The sequence below is a fragment of the Schistocerca nitens genome, chromosome 1, assembly GCF_023898315.1.
Source record: "Schistocerca nitens isolate TAMUIC-IGC-003100 chromosome 1, iqSchNite1.1, whole genome shotgun sequence".
NCBI lineage: Eukaryota > Metazoa > Arthropoda > Insecta > Orthoptera > Acrididae > Schistocerca > Schistocerca nitens.
In genome coordinates, this window is record NC_064614.1 from 1,122,179,921 (window position 1) to 1,122,197,517 (window position 17,597).

General features: G+C 39.2%; 1 protein-coding gene across 1 annotated transcript in view; it reads left to right on the forward strand.

The window, feature by feature from the left end:
* Nucleotides 1–17,597, forward strand: part of LOC126199194 (lysosomal alpha-mannosidase-like) — a 90,511-nt gene that overhangs the window by 15,184 nt on the left and 57,730 nt on the right. The window contains exons 5-10 of the mRNA XM_049935977.1: nucleotides 8,345–8,550; nucleotides 8,729–8,865; nucleotides 13,775–13,908; nucleotides 15,973–16,192; nucleotides 16,306–16,505; nucleotides 16,666–16,856. Coding sequence (XP_049791934.1) covers nucleotides 8,345–8,550; nucleotides 8,729–8,865; nucleotides 13,775–13,908; nucleotides 15,973–16,192; nucleotides 16,306–16,505; nucleotides 16,666–16,856 — 1,088 coding nt within the window. The remainder of the gene's footprint in view (nucleotides 1–8,344; nucleotides 8,551–8,728; nucleotides 8,866–13,774; nucleotides 13,909–15,972; nucleotides 16,193–16,305; nucleotides 16,506–16,665; nucleotides 16,857–17,597) is intronic.

Sequence of the window (17,597 nt, forward strand, 5' to 3'; positions counted from 1 at the left end):
GGGCAGGAGATGATGGTGTGTGTCTGGTTGCTGTGATGACTGCACTGGGAATGCAGATTGTATGCTTGCTGCCATCTGATGTGTTGTGCACCCTCATAAGGGAAGCTGGCCATGGCTGCATATTCTAGGCAAAGGCGTGAAGTAGTGGATACGGCATCAGGTGCAGCCGCAAGGTGGGAGTTGCCAGGTGCCAGATGAATGCTGGTGATGTGTCAAGAAGGCTGCATATTCTTCGTGATTGCATGAGCATGGGGGCAGTGTCAAACATGGCTGATGGAAAATAAATGAGAAACTCATTGCCAACTGGTGTGGCACAATACCCACATACCTCAGGTGCATTTTCTTGGTGAAGAATCAGGGTGGCAGAAGCAGCATTGGGCTCGCACCCAGAGGAGAACAACAGACAATGTTTGGTGCAATGTGAATGGAGCTGTATCCTTGTCATCAACTGATGTGTCTTTGGCTGTGCCAACCTCATGAGAAAGACTGGCCATGGCTGCATCTTCTTGGTGAAGCAACAGAGGAGCAGGGTAGCACTGGGCACAGCTGGGACAGGACAGCAGCCTGGCAGTACAACAGCAGCACATTACTCCTCTGGCTGCAGCCCATCACAGACTGATGTGCCCTAAGTGGTAAGCAGCACACAATAAATGATGAGTTCACAAGTAGCACATAAATGACACTTCATTAACACAGCACATAAATAACAAGAATGAACACAATATAGATTCTGATCAATATGACTGAAAATGATCCTCCCAATCCAGGATTGGCGTGTCAATGCCACGAGTCTGTCATGACATGGTCACAACACAGGTTGGGACAATAGCCTATCATGACAGTAACTGCTAGATGCAGTTTTATGTATAAGAATATAGTTTCACGGACAGTGAATGTGGGGAAGACCAGCATCAGAGAAGGTGAAGGCTTCAAGTGTGATGGCTGACAGATCAGTGCAGATTTCATTGTGTGCATTCTATGTATGGCTGCTAAGATGCTAAGTTTGGGGACAATCAGTGACAGACAGGCAAAGGCTCCAAAGGAACGACTGGTGTCAGCTCTGCTAGGCTTGACTAGCATAAGCCTGGAGAATGAGCATAAGTGTGAGTTTGTGTGCTACCTGCTTATGAACAGTGCCTTACATAGGCAGCGGGTGGAAAAGTATCCATGAGGTGCTTGGTGCACATATGACCCACATATGTAACCTAGTGGAGTGACAGCAGAGCCACTGTCGCTGGTGCATGCACTGCCTGTGGTGAGATTGGCACTTCTAGTGGCACCTATTGGGGGCTGGCTTGCCAACACGTGTGGCTGTATTTGTAGGCTGTACTGTTGACAAATTGGTAGTGTGCTCGCATTGGTCAGTGTGTGCTGTCCCGATCGGGGGAGAAACCTGGAGCCAGAGTATCTGCTGGTCACAGGTATTGTGCTGGAGGCAGAAGTGGCTAGCATGTGACCACATATACTGCACTTACAGGCAAAACTGAGTGACCTTTCCACAACATTGAATAGCTTTCATAGCATTTGACTACAGATTTGCAAAGAAAAAGATTTACATTTTGAGAAATATTCTGACTTAAACTGAACTCTCTTACAGTTGTAACTGCACATAAAATTGTTTGAATATTATTTAAACTATCATACTGATTCTCGAGCATTTAGTTAAAAACTAGGGGTTGTTCTACCCATGAACAAAGTTTAATACTCCTTACATCATTTTAACAATTAATGTTAACCAGTAAAACACAATGCCAGTATTCACCACTGAGTCAGGAACTAATGCCAACTTGCCTTGACAAGTTTCCTTTTAATAATAAATAATTCTGCCTTCTAATATCAGCCACCAGTCTTAAAGGGACAAATTTTGAAAATAATTATATTCATTAGACTTGAAACAGTTAATAAATTTAATTTTGAATAAATGTGATTTTAGCGTTTAGTACCAGAATGAAACTCACAAGATCGTTAATGTTTTTTTTCCAACAGTCCCTTTATGAAACTTTTTAAGTAAAAATAAAGTGAGTTATTCTTTCCACATTCAGTTTACTTTAGTTCTGATAAACTAAGAAGGTAATATTTTTAAGAACTCACTACTATTATATTAATCCAAAGTTCACCTCATTAGCTGAGTACTGAGTGCAGCTGACTGCCATGTTTCCGAGTACTGCCAGGGATTTATCCTTGGTGGGAAGACTGTCCATCCACCTTTTTGAATATAATAAAGCAGTGATTCATCATAGCATGTGTTCAGCAATGCCTCATTCAGTTTGCAGATGTGTATTGCACCAGATGTCTGCAAAAGGGTTCTGCATTTCCTGTGCATTATGATTTGGTGGCCTGTATTTGTGGAGCTGGCACCCTATAGCAAACCACTTGGTTCTCATTCATTGACATCAGGCAAATTTGATGGGCAGGACATCCAGTTCACTATAAAGCTCTTCAAATCACTATATCTGATTCTGACCTTTGAAATACACAGTTGTCCTACTGGAAGATACCAGAGGCATTGGGAAAGATGTCAACATGAAGGAATGCATGTAGTCCACAGCCATCATGGTGCCTTTTGTTACCATGACAGGACCCATGGAGGTGTAGGTGAATAATGTTCCCTGTAGTATAATACTGTTCCCACTGGCATGCATCCGTGGCACAGTGTATGTTTCGAGTAGCCATTTGTCTGGAAGACAGTCTATTTGGATACGGCAGTTGACACAATGTAATAAGAAATGCAGTTCATTCGAGCTGGTGACATGTTTCGATGTCCAATCTTTATCTGTTATAATCATAACTGACTATGCACTGAACCTGGTTCAACAATGTGCACTGAATGATGTGCTCTAAAACATTTTTGTCTGCACCGGCATTGTACTCTGTCACGAGATCTACCACAGATCACTGCCTATTCTTCTTTACAGAGCTGGAAAGTCTTTGACCACTTTATTCTGTAATGAGGTGCTGTACATGACACACTTTGTCTCCTGTGGTTCCACTATACTTCAACCACTTTCTATAGATACTCATTACAGCAGCACATGAACAACTGATGCTCATTCCCATGCACAGATGCATAACAATCTGCATTTGTCGAAGTCTCTAATGTCACTGGATTTCCCCATTTGCTAGAATGATTCCCCATTCATCTCTACTCCACTCATATGATCTCCTTACCATGTCACTTGTTCACAATGTGACTAGGTGGCATGCAGTCTTGTGGTGCTCATAATGCTTTGGCTCACCAGTGTCTATGAAGAACACTGGTCATATGATGGACACAGAGATGAAAAGAGTGGTAGTATGATAAAAAGTGGGACTCAAAAGACATGGTAAGATAAGAAGTGTAGAGTGAAGGAAAGAAGAAACTAATGGCTCATAGACACTGACAACATTAACAGAGAAGGATAATAAAACAACTGGAGTTGTTGGATGTCTGATGAAAGACACTGATTACACCTTGAAATACCACTCTCTCTTCGGGAATATAAGGATATTAAACAATGCCTACATTCTACATATACTGAGAAGAATCCCTCAGTGTGTTATTGTGCATAAAAAATGTTTGCACATTTTTTATTCTTTTGCTGTCCGTGGTCTTATTGGATAATTCTCTATCATAGTGCAGGTACAGACATAAATATTGAATCTCATAATACAGCCCTCTGAACACTGCATAAAATCAATAATGAAGCTTCATAAAAAAGCCTCTTCAACACTTGTGGTACTTTTATATTTCTGCACATTTACTTTTTAATGTTATTTCTGAATCAGAAGGATGATAATAGTTTAAGATGAACTGAGGTTACAACCTACACAACAATATACAGAAACAGTGCCAAAGGTATTGCACTCCTGTCCAAATTTCAGAATGAAACTCTTTGCATTTATGCCAAGATCCATCAAAAGGTGTCAAAGATGTTATGCAAGGAGTAAGGAGCTCAAAGTGTTAAAAATGAGCTTAAAACTTATTACATCAGACATCCTTTCCGTGAAATATGCAAATGTAGGTACTCTGTATTCTTGTTAATAGCACATATAGCAAAACCTTCAGTAAAATAATTTCATAATTATTTTCCCTTTCAAATTATCCAATACATACATGTACATAAAGTGCTCAAAAAGTTTTGAAGTGGAGCACTGAATGAAAAAATAAGTCTTATAAAACTACAAAAATGAAGTCAATGTGAAATGAAAACAAAAAAATAACCAAAATATAAATGCACTTTGTTTGAAAGTACATGTCAGTGAAATCAAAATCTCCTGCTCACAAGGGAACCTCGCCATCGCACCCCCCTCAGATTTAGTTACAAGTTGGCACAGTGCATAGGCCTTGAAAGACTGAACACAGATCAATCAAGAAAACAGGAAGAAGTTGTGTGGAACTATGAAAAAAATAAACAAAATATACAAACTGAGTAGTCCATGCTCAAGATAGGCAACGTCAAGGACAGTATGAGATCAGGAGCGCTGTGGTCCCGTGGTTAGCGTGAGCAGCTGTGGACCGAGAGGTCCTTGGTTCAAGTCCTCCCTCGAGTGAAAAGTTTACTGTCTTTATTTTTGCAGTTATGATCTGTCCGTTCGTTCACTGACGTCTCTGTTCACTGTAATAAGTTTAGTGTCTGTGTTTTGCGACCGCACCGCAAAACCGTGTGATTAGTAGATGAAAGGACGTGCCTCTCCAATGGCAACCGAAAACATTTGATCGCAAGGTCATAGGTCAACCGATTACTCCACAGGAAAACACATCTGATATATTCTATATGACACTGGTGACGGCATGTGTGTCACATGACAGGAATATGTTCTCGACCCACCTAACTTGTACACTTGGCAAATGGGTAAAAAGATTCTTCTACCTTGCCCGATTTAGGTTTTCTTGTGGATGAGATAATCACTCCCAAAAAAGTGATGAAAACATAAGAGTTTGTCAGATAAACTGCAACAAATGAATGCAACAGTTTCACAGTCGCACAGTTTTCCCTGTGCTCTGTCAAAACATATGTTTTTAACGTTTTCAAATTTTTCCGTGTGTAGACCATCAAATCCTGCATATGTCCAAGCAAATCTGAACATGTTCTGGAATTTTGGAGAGTGAAGTTGATTGTGTGTGTGTGCCTGAACTTTGATAATTGTCTGAAAATAAAAAATTAGTTTTCACTCGAGGGAAGGCTTGAACCACAGACCTCTCGTTCCACAGCTGCTCACGCTAACCACAGGACCACGGCGCTACTGAGTTGGTACTCTCCTTAATGTTGCCTATCTTGAGCATGGACTACTCAGTTTGTATATTTCGCTTAGTTTTTTCATAGTTCCACACAACTTCTTCCTGTTTTCTCGATTGATCTGTGTTCAGTTTTTCAAGGCCTATCCACTGTGCCAACTAAATCTGAGGGGGGTGCGATGGGGAGGTTCCCTTGTCAGTAACTTTCAGTATCTTGTTGCTGTGCCCCTTCCATTACAACATGCTCCTTAGCATCTGCCCAGTGCATGATTGACACTCAGGCATGTCCCACTATTTGGTTGCAGACTTCCTGAGGTAATTCAGTGTGCAGTGTATGATGAGTGTTCACGCATTGACACACTGCGAGTTTCAACTGATATCAAGCATGCTCAATTTGGTTTCATCTCAGCAGATGCCACAAGACATTCCATTCTGTCAATTCCTGCCTCGTGGAGGAAGGTATGCAAGGTGGGGGAAAGTGTGCTCAGATATTATCCTATGGAATGACATAGTCATCACTAAAATTTTAACTGTAGAGCTGGGCAGTGTGTTTGATTCACTTCTCTGCTAAACACATAGTCTTGTATGTTTACAACATGCACTCCTGCAATCCTGCATTTGTTGGTGAAGAGCACTCAACTCCATTGGTCGACATTCCATTTCAGATATTTCCTTGCATGCCTTCTTTGTGCACTGTGATACTGAGGCGGTTGGGGTGGGGAGCTTGTACTGTTGTTTATAATGAATGAACAGAGACCAAACTGATTGTGTGGAGATTGTCTCACATTGTTTGGATTGATACAACTCTTCTATATGTCACCAAAAAGGCAGTGTGGCTTTTGTTGAACCTTCTTTTGGGGAATAAAGGTGGGGCTGTTATCAACCCAAAGACTGGTTTGAATACCACAGTGCTTTGCTGGTCATAGTCCAATTGTATATGTTATGCCACTACTTCCCATCCACATTCAAACAGACTGACTCTCCCAGTTATAGATGGACCTACAGTTTATAGTGGACTAGGAACCGGTGTTATGGTATCTATGAACCATGATTTGTAGACAGCAGACTTGTATTGTTGACTATGGCTGATACTATGATGCAGATATTCAAAGTTCTGTGTTTCATAATAGAGGCTGAATGCCTGAATGTTGTTGCTGTGGTAGATGCTAAATTGGCAGATAATTTTGACCTTTCAAAAGTACTTATTTTTCGTTGTGTTGACTAACTTATTCTGATATTAACATCTTCAGCACAAATAGACAAAATCTAATGCTTTTTACTTTATCACAATATTCTCAGAGTATAAATGGTAAGTGTTTGTCTACAAGGTTCAAGATTAAATTTTGTCAGTTCTAGGATTTTTTCTATCATTTTTTACTTCTTTCCTCTTTGACAATGATTCATATATGTTAATTATGTGAAATGTTTCAGACTCTGTGTTTCATTGTAGATTCCTCTTTAACTGGTTAGTTTAGTCAGTTCAAAGCTTGGAGGAAAAAAAAGTTATGTCACTCTGTTATGATCATGCCTGGCAAAGTACTGCCATGTTCTGTTCAAATGAAATTTCAGTTTGAAGACAATGAAATATATTTAAAGAATGCTATTTTAGTCTCAAAATGGAGGAACAGAGTATGCAAAATAGCAAAAATGCTTAAGAAAATGGTTTTTTCAGTGGCTTTTGCTACTCTCTCTGAGGAGGTAGAAGGAAGAGAAGTAATGAACATAAATAAATGTAACATTTGTACACACACATGAAAAGAAATCCACTACTCTACAACTACCCTATTGATGACAAATTGTTGGAAACAGTATATACTATAAAATGTCTAGGAGTAAGTGGAACAACCGCAAAAAACAAATATTAGGAAAAGCAGATGCCAGGGTGAGATCATAGGAGGTATCTTAAGAAAATGCAACTCATCCATGAAGAAAGTGGCTTACAATATACTTGTTCAACTGATTCTTGAGAACTGCTCATCAATCTGGTATCCTTAGCAGGTAGGACTGATAGGAGGGAGAGAGAAAATCCAATGAACAGCAATGTGTTCTGTCACAGGATCATTTAGGGGCACAAGAGTATTACATGCCCAACAAACTCAGTGACAGCTGTTACAAGAGATGTGTTATACATCCCAAAGATGTTTACTATTGAAATTTTGAGAGAGCACTTTCTGAGCCGAGTCGCACAACACATTACTTCCTCCCACATACACCTTGCGAAATGACCACATCAAGAAAATTTGAGAAGTCAGAGCTAATACAGAGGCTTAGTGATAACCATTCTTCCCACACGTCATTTGTGAGAGGGAAAAGAAAGGAGGGGGAGGGAGGGGGGCAGTTAGTGGTACCAAAAGTACTCTCTGCCTGCTTGTGGAGTATGATATACATATAGATGAATAATAACCTGGAAATATAACACCCCTCTGGTACCCAATGTTGAGAGAGATGGGGAGGAAAGAGGAGAAAGAAGAGTGCTGAAATCTGACAATATAGTACACATTTGGTACACAACTTTGAGAGAGAGAGCTATGAGGTATTAGCGAGAATGGAAACCAAAGGACAGGGAACAATAAACAGGAATCAGCATGAATTTTTGATATTCAAAACTGTGTGCCAGACCAGAACTTGAACCTGTTCTGCTCCAACACACAGTTTTTATTTGCCAGGAAATTTCAAGTCAGCATGAACTCCCCTAAATAACAAAAATTTATTCTCAAAGAAATCAGTATGTTTGTTCCTTTCAGAGTATCAAGAAACCTGGTACTGGCAAAAAATATGATTATTGCCGTTGATCATATTCAGTAATATACTGCCAACATTGTCAAAACATTTGGCCACAGAATATAACATCCATCAATGTTTTGCTGTAAATAGGCTTGTATGCAACAGGTATGTTGTTCATGCTAAAAACATTGATTCTGCAATATGGCTGTGTTATTAGTTCATTTGTACTGGATGAAAAGCTACTCAAGATGTTACTGCTTCTGCTTTATTATCCATGGCATTTACACCATGGCCTCTTTGGTAGTGGCACTTCATAAAGTTGTTTGAATATTGCATTTCCCCCCCACCCCCCCACCCCCACCCCCCAAACTCTTACAGGTCTGTAACAAGATGTGAAATTTTCAGGAAACTAAATGACACATTTGGGGTATGTGGTCGTCCCCATGTAGGATGGCAGATTGATCCATTTGGACACTCCAGAGAGATGGCATCCATTTTTGCTCAGCTTGGGTATGATGGTGTCTTCTTTGCTAGATCAGACTATCAAGACCGCCAGAGGAGATACAAGACAAAGAACACAGAGATGATATGGCAAGGCAGTGCTAATCTTGGTATGAAAAACATATCTTTCACAATCAACACACTTTTGTATTAATGTCTTGTATTATCATCTTAACCTCATTTTTAGCTGATTAACACAAACTTGGAGATCAGATATTTATAATTTGTGTCTTTATTATGACCTGTTGATTTCTTTGGTGTAGTGTATTTAAAAAATGTGTCTTGCAGGTACATCATCCAGATTATTTGCAGCAACTTTTAATAACTCCTACTATCCACCAAGTGGATTTTGTTTTGACATCAACTGTGATGACTTGCCCATTATTGATGATCTGAAAAGTCCTGATTACAATGTTAAAACTAGGGTAAGCTGACAGATTATTCCTAGGGACTTTAGTGATACAAAATGCAGTGTCCTATTAATCAAAACAATCATTTTTAAGTGAACTGACAAAAAATATATTTTACACTACAGTTTCATTATGTACATCAAACATGCAACTCAGCTGCAGCTATCTCCTTTATCTATATAACGAAACAATTGTTAACATGATTTCTTGACTGATGATTCCAGTCTACATGCATACATTTTTTAATAGTGCACACTGACAAAGATCCATATTAACTTATTCTATGTTACTTTGCTGTATACAGGGTGTAACTAAATTCCCTTTGTAGACTTTGAGGCCTTGTAGTGGCATCCAAGACAATTAACTTTAGCAAAGGAGGTCATTTCCAGAAACATACTATTTTCCCACTACATGCAAAGTACTGCAACACACTCTGACTCCTGGTGGTTGTTATATGGGTTCACTTACAAGTAGGGTTCAATGTGATGATCAACAATGTCAGTATAGATACAATACCTCCATACACAACATCAGTCCCAGGTCCTCTAGTATCTGTTGCACAACCTGCACCAATAGGTCTACCTCAGATCTCACAGGGGTTTTGTAGATAAGGATGTCATGACCCCAGAGATAGTAGTCTAGTGGCTTCAAATTGTGAGAACATGCAGTCCAAACAACTGGGCCACCACAACCTATCCAATGTTGCCCAAATCACTAATCCGGATGATCTCAGACTTCAACTGAAAAATGAGATGGTGCTGGAACCACAAGTTTTTATGCACAAGCAGTGGCTCATCTTTCAAGAACCACACTAACATCCAATGTACCGACATAATCCTGTGTCCTTGGTAGAACTGCCAAAGTTGTGCCCATCTCCTCCAAGCTCCCATAAAACTACCTTTCTGCTATTTTCCCTACAGAGATCAAGCAAATCTCATAATTTTGTAAGTAAGATGAATAAAAATGAAGCACAGTGAAACCAAAAACCTAGTGAGATTTGATACAAGAAATATACAGATTAAACATTTAGTACAGTGCTTAGCAAAGAAACTTTAGTCATTCATTCTACATACATCAAAAAAGAATTTGCATCATCCTGGTTCTCAGTACTCCTGAAAATAGACATTGACTGTGGGTATTGTATCACAGACACAGTCCCTTTGACTGTTCAGAGATGTCACTAAACCCACCCAAAGATGTAAACAACCACGCATGAGTAGCGCCTATTAGACGGAGGGGATCCAACAGCCGATCAGTTCCAGTCATTCCCCAGGAAGGAGGTACATGGCTTGTGTTGTCTGTACTTCAGTCATGCTTAGATGGTCAGTACCATGGTTCGATCATGTCCAGCATTGTTACTTTTTTGCCAGGAAGGGCTCTCAACAAGGGAAGTGTCCAGACGTCTTCAATGTTGTTTGAACATGGAGGAGATACAAAGTGACAGGAACTGTTGATGACATGCCTCGCTCAGGCTGCCCAAGGACTAATACTGCAGTGGATGAATGCTACCTTCAGATTATGGCTCGGAGGAACCCTGACAGCAACAACACCATGTTGAATAATGCTTTTCATGCAGCCACAGGATGTCATGTTAAGACTCAAACTGTGTGCAACAGGCTGGATGATGTGCAATTTCACTCCTGACATCCATGGCAAGGTCCATCTTTGCAACCATGACACAATGCAGCACTGTACAGATGTGCCCAATAACATGCCGAATGGACCACTCAGGATTGGCATCACATTCCCTTCACTGATGAGTGTCACTTGTGCCTTTAACCAGACAATCATCGGAGACGTGTTTGGAGGCAACCCGGTCAGGCTGAATGCCTTAGACACAGTGTCCAGCAAGTGCAGCAAGGTGGAGGTTCCCAGCTGTTTTGGGGTGGTATTATGTGGGGCCAATGTACACCTCTGGTGGTCATGGAAGGCACCGTAATGGCTGGCTGATACATGAATGCCATCATCTAACTGATAGTGCAACCATATCGGCAGCGTATTGGTGAGGCACTCCTTTTCATGGGCAACAATTTGCACCCCCATCATGCACATCTTGTGAATGACTTCCTTCAGGATAACAACATCGGTTGACTAGAGTGGTTAGCATGTTCTCGAAACATGAACCCTATCGAACATGCCTGGGATAGATTGAAAAGGGCTGTTTGTGGCTGACGTGACCCACCAACCACTCTAAGGGATCTACGCCAAATCGCCATTGCGGAGTGGGACAATCTGGACCAACAGTGCCTTGATGAACTTGTGGATAGTATGCCATGATGAATACAGGCTTGTATCAATCCAAGAGGACATGCTTCTGGGTATTAGAGGTATCAGTGTGTACAGCAATCTGGACCACCACATCTGAAGGTCCCACTGTATGGTGGTACAACATGCACTGTGTGGTTTTCATGAGTAATAAAAAGGGTGGAAATGATGTTTATATTGATCTCAATTCCAATGTTCTGTACGGGTTCCAGAACTCTTGGAACCGAAGTGATGCAAAATTATTTTTTGATGTGTGTAGAATAACAACAAAATACCTAATACATAACACCTGATGCTCAAGCAATGCAGATTATAGCTGGAAGAGCATATGACTGTTTACATGAGGTTTCAACTTAGATGTACAGTGTATAGTTAACCAAATGCATGATGATATCAGCCCATAATATTATTGATCAGCCACAGAAAGCTTACTCTTGAATTTCTTTTTTACTTACATAGCAGATGATATCAGCCAAAGCTGGGGTCCAAGAAAAGTATTAACTTGAGTGGCATGTTAATTATACATCCTTGCCACTGTCTCTGCTTGCTTCCTCTATCACATCTCACTCCAGTCCTCAATAAGCAGAAAGCAACAAAAATTGTAAACATGTAGTCAAATAGCATATTTACTTCAGGACCTGCTCACTACCTATGAAACTGTGTGACACCATAGCGATGCAGCAACAAGAATTACATTTCTGATAAGGAGTAATCTGTGTAAGTGGTAGCTGTGTGAACTGAGCACACTGTTGCCACACAAAACATACAAGCAATAGACATCTCTTTGTTAGTAGTTATTTCTTTGTTATGCTGCTTTGGTGAAATGACGTTCTAGAAATGACGCTGAGACAACATCATGAGTTTACAGTAGTGGGCCGAGGGAAAGGTTTCTCCTTGTAGGCAATGATCTCTCTCTCCCTCCCTCCCTGCCTTCCTCCCTCTCTCTCTCTCTCTCTCTCTCTCTCTCTCCCTCTCTCGCTCTTTCTCTCTTCCCCTTCTCTCTCTTTTCCCCTTCTCTCTCTTTTCCCCTTCTCTCTCTCTCTTCCCTGTGACATTTTCATGGGCCTCTTTTACCACCCCCTTCCCTTGGTATGGCCATGTCTGCAGGTGAATGCAGTGGGAGGGATTTATAAGTGTGGTGCAGGTGTAATCAAGCATTCTGGTTAACTTTTCCACATGATGGTTTCACCTCAATTTGTTATCCACCTGAATGCTTTGAAATTCCTAACACAGAGCTTAATTTAGTGGGTTTGATCTTTGTTTCCTGTCATCCTGACAACATGTGGGAATCTCTCATCCTGGGTTCTGAGTGACCTGATCCTCCTTCCTAACATTCCATAAATCATTTCTCTTTCATCCCTGAAGGAGGAAATTATCATTCTCAAAATTATGAGCAGCTTCTTTTTTTTTCATTTTCAAGTGTGTCTATCCCAACAACTGGAATTTCTCCTTCCAGAAATAAATTCTGGTCAACAATCCTGTCTCTTTGTAAAATTATGACATAAGCTTGGTAAGATATTAAGCTATTTGCTATGAACCAGTTGTAAGTCTGTTCCATTATTCCACTTGCTGTATCTGGATTGGATGTGTTTGGGCCCTTCATCACTATACTTGTATTATCAACAAATTTAACAGTTTTTGAAGAGTTTTCCAATGGCTTTGGTTGGAATTATTCTTGCTACTGTAAAGTGTGGCCAGGTAGTAGTAGCAAGTACAGGGACATTGGGAAATGAGACTAATTTGATAGTTTGATCCATGGAGATTACATGAACTAGTCAGTGACTGAAGGAGTACTGGCAGTGCCATGAAGTACAGCAATGAGATATTGCAAACAAATATATAACTTTTCAGTTGTGCCATCATTTCATACTTGATGATCATGGATGTTAAATTGTCCCCATTGAGTAGATCTGACAAATGAATTCCTCAAAAGTGAAGATATATAAGACAATTACACCAAATGGAAAAGCCAGTGAGATCTCCAGAACTGATTCATATACAGCATGCATTGAGTAGCAAATTGCAGCCCACAACCAAGTACTCTTTAATGCTGTTGGTTCCCTGGAATGGAGATCAGCCATCAGCAGAACTCTTGAACCACCTCAAAGAGAGTATTCCACATGACTCCCAGTCATGCAAGGGAGCCAGAAGTCTTCATACTCTCTAACTGTTTGGCTGTTGTAGCAGAAGGCTTCCATTTTTCTTCCCCAATAGTGTATCTTCAGTTTCAGAACATTTTCAGTCACATTCCCATATGCCAAACACTGTATTATTAAGCCTTACATTTATCTGTAGCTCTTCCAACATGCAATTTATGAAATATTCTCTCATGTATTGATGTTACTCTTCTGGATAGTACTGTACCTTTACATGATTTTTGGCAACAACAGTTCAAATACCAAATACAAGCTCCCAATTGTGAGAACGCTATTTTATTTCTGTTCATTATTAATAATATTTTGGTCTCTTCTCTGCAGATGATTAATACCAGTACCAAACAATGTCTGTGTGCTATTAGTTACTTGGGTCAATTTCAATAATTTTTATGCTATGTTGTTTAATAGTGATGTGTAGTGATTTTGTTAACTGCTGCAAGTCTCAGCTTAGAGATGATATTACGAAAGTCATAAACTTAATTACTTAATTTTGTTTGTGCCAGATCTCAGATTTTGTTGCATATATAGAAGAACAGGCATCACATAAGAAGACTGACCACATTCTTGTCACAATGGGAGGAGATTTCCATTACCAAGAAGCTGCAGCTTGGTTTGTCAACTTGGACAAATTAATAAAGTAAGTGGTAACTGCATGGTAGAATACACATACTAGTGTTAAATAAAATCTAATTGATTAATGCAGTAGAGTTCACTGAAACAGAGATTAAAAAAGTGTTGAATCTCAAGAGTTCATAATAAGCAGAAAAAGTTTACAATATGCAAACGAGAGGTGCAGATGGTGTAATGATGGAAATATTACTTAATAATTTGGCTGAAGAGGCACAACATGGACAACAGGGGCAGGAATTAACAGTTTGGAATCTGGGAGGGGGTAAATAGAAATGCTTTCCCAGTTCCTAGAATTCCTCTGTCTCCATGTGCTACACGAATGCTGCCAAAGAGCGAGTATCACAGGGGTTGTACCCAGCAAGTCTGGGATCTTGTCTGACTGACACCAAATTCATCACCTGAGGTCTGACCAATAGTCACCATCACTGTCAGCTTCAGCAACTGGCATTACGTGTCATAGTGATGTCTTATATTATATGCAGAAGGAGGAACTTGGCTTTACCATCTCTCTTATAAGGAAGATAGAAACATATACTAAGAGAAATACTCTCACAGTGAGCAGTATTCTTATGAAGTTCTCACTAGCAAATAGAAAAATCAAACAATGTAGCCTCAATTAGAGATGAATAACCATCGCTACTGAATGGGTAATATGTATCAAATGTCTAAAGGGTTAAAAAACTGTTCTAAAACCAAATAGATCACACTTTACTAGAAATATCTCATGACATGAATGATTATTTTATCAATAAGGAAATTTCACTTTACAGAACTGTAAAATTACTAGACAGAATGACTAGTGAATACTTTTCTTCTGGACACTAAATTCCAACAATTACAAATAATCACAGTTAAATGTAGCAAGAAAAACCTATATCTGTCCTTTGAAAAGGTTACTTCCTTCATCAAAGAAGAATGATGATAAGGTAGGGAAAGGTTGGAAAAAAGGGGCAGGCCACTAAGATTTTAGGTTGACAGAGCCCTATCTGTTGTCTGACACCTTTTTTTGCTGTCTATTTGAAAGGAACCTCATTTATTTCCTGTAGCTGTTGTTGTGTGTATCTATGATCACATTGGTCTCCAGTTTTGTGGGATCTTATAAGGCAGCCACAGTAGTCTTAAATATACACATATACTGAAGGAGAAGCTGCAATATTAAGGTCCTTAAAACAATTTCAATAAGATTCTTTTCTCTCTTTTTAAAAATGATCCAAATGGCTTTACTTTGTGGTGTGAATATCTTTTCTATCTCTGTGATAGAATTTCCATTTCTGTGAGTTCTTATTACATATAGCCTACAATTTGAAATGCTCATGATGGACAGTGCACAAGGGCTTTTCACTGGCATACTGCACCAGTTGTTTCATCATAAATATTAACCGAGCGAGGTGGCGCAGTGGTTAGCACACTGGACTCACATTTGGGAGGACGATGGTTCAATCCCATGTCCAGCCATCCTGATTTAGGTTTTCCTTCATGCCCTTCAAAGGGCATGGGTGACTACCTTCCCCATCCTTCCCTTATCCGATGAGACCGATGACCTCGCTGTCGGGTCTCCTCCCCCAAAACAACACAACCCTATAAATATTACTGCACTTAACTACTGGGAAACATTTTAATCTGTTGTTTCCATTTTAGTTCCATGTCCAGTTGCCTACTGAAATTTAGAACATTTTCTGTTTGAAGCCTATAAGCTACTGAGGCACAACACATCACGTTGCTTACATTACTGTTAATGTTTGTCAATTGTCAGAGGAGTTGTGTAAATATAGAGTAAAAAGTAGCAATTAAGCAGCAAAGACAAATCTAGAAGTTACCTAACATATGTCTGAAGAAGTAATATGTTTTTTCCAAAGTATTTCTTCCCTGAAAATTCTGCTATGCTTCTGTTGGTAGAAATAGATTGTATTTGCAGGAATACTTTCACGTGTAAATGATTAGACACAGTAACTAAACTTGATTATTACTGAGGCTGGAAGACCATGTCTCAGTAACAAAACACCAATGTAAATAAACTGATGATGAACATCTGTGGAGAAATATATTTATGATTTGATAATATGTTTACCAGGTATGTGAATGATTTGCAAGCAGATGGAGGTAGACTAAATGCATTGTACTCAACACCATCATGTTACTTGAAAGCTGTTAATGAGGCAAATATAACATGGGAACTAAAAGAAGATGATTTCTTTCCTTATGCCAGTGATTCTCATGAGTACTGGACAGGATATTTCACTTCTAGAGCCACTAGCAAATATTTTGAAAGACGAGGAAATAACTTCCTTCAGGTAAGTAAAAATGTAGACTGGAAGGAAAATTTTAAAACGTATTTCAAAGTTTCAAAATATCCCACAATCTTGAGAAATAAATACCTCTTACAATGCAAACAAAATTACTGCAGGTCTGCAAACAACTATACACCTTGGCAGATGTTGAAGACACCTTCAGTGAAGATTTAGATAATTTACGAGAAACCATGGGAGTCCTTCAGCATCATGATGCCATCACGGGGACAGCAAAACAGAATGTGGCCGATGACTATAATCGCATGCTTTATGATGGATTTCAGGGTTGTGGAAATATTGTTGACAGGGCACTGAAGTAGGTAACACTTCTGTTAGAATGTCTTCACTCTTGGGAGAACAAATATGTGAAAAATTACATTATGGTGAAAACAGAACAGTTTATACTTTTATTATGATGGTAAACAAGAAATTGAAATATTTTTGGCAAATAAATGATATGCTATTTCCATTTACAGAAAGATCTCTTCAGGTGGCAATTCCACACTTTCATTCTCATCATGCCTCCTGAGCAACATAAGTCAGTGCGAAATATCTGAGACCTCTGAGAATTTTGTGGTGACTGTGTATAATCCTTTAAGCCAAGTATCATCCTACTATGTCAGGCTTCCTGTGCAAAATGGAACATATTCTGTGGAAGATGCTGATGGTAAGTAACTAAGTGTTGCATTACCATTACTACTATTATTATTATTATTATTATTATTATTAGTAGTAGTAGTAGTAGTAGTTGTTGTTGTTGTTATTGTTGTTGTTGTTGTTGTACATAGAATTTTAGTCATTCCTCAATGGCAAATATTCATTGACACTGCAGTATTTACTTCTTTCACTCCATTACTCTCTCTCATTACTGCTACATACTGTTACTCATTGCAGCAGTACACACCTTACATGGAAATAATCTTGTTACTTGTCTTTAGTAACTTCAAGAGCAATGTCAGCCACCAATGTTCTGGATAAGACTCAGACATCAATTTATTGGATTATTAAAATGTAAACTGTCATATATTTCCTGAATATTTTAGTTAAGATTTGTAGGATAGGGGAAAACAAAATATTAGTCATAAATTGTAGTCAATATTTCAAACAAATGCTCACTTCAATATCAACTGAATGGTATAGAGAATTCTCATCCAAATGGCTCCCTCCTGTATGGGGTCTTTAGTAAAACATTCAAACTGTACCAAAGATGCAGTGCTAGAGAGTAAGTTATGAATGCAAGAGATTGAGAATAGTATTGCAAGTTTTTTCCTTTTTTTCCTTCTTTGAAGTTTAAAGCTAGTCCATTTATGGAAAACAAGTTAAAATTTTTCACAAAATCCAGCATTCACTATCTCCAGTGTTGATCCTTCCCTGCTCAGTTGACAACAATAGTTTTATCACAGGAAAA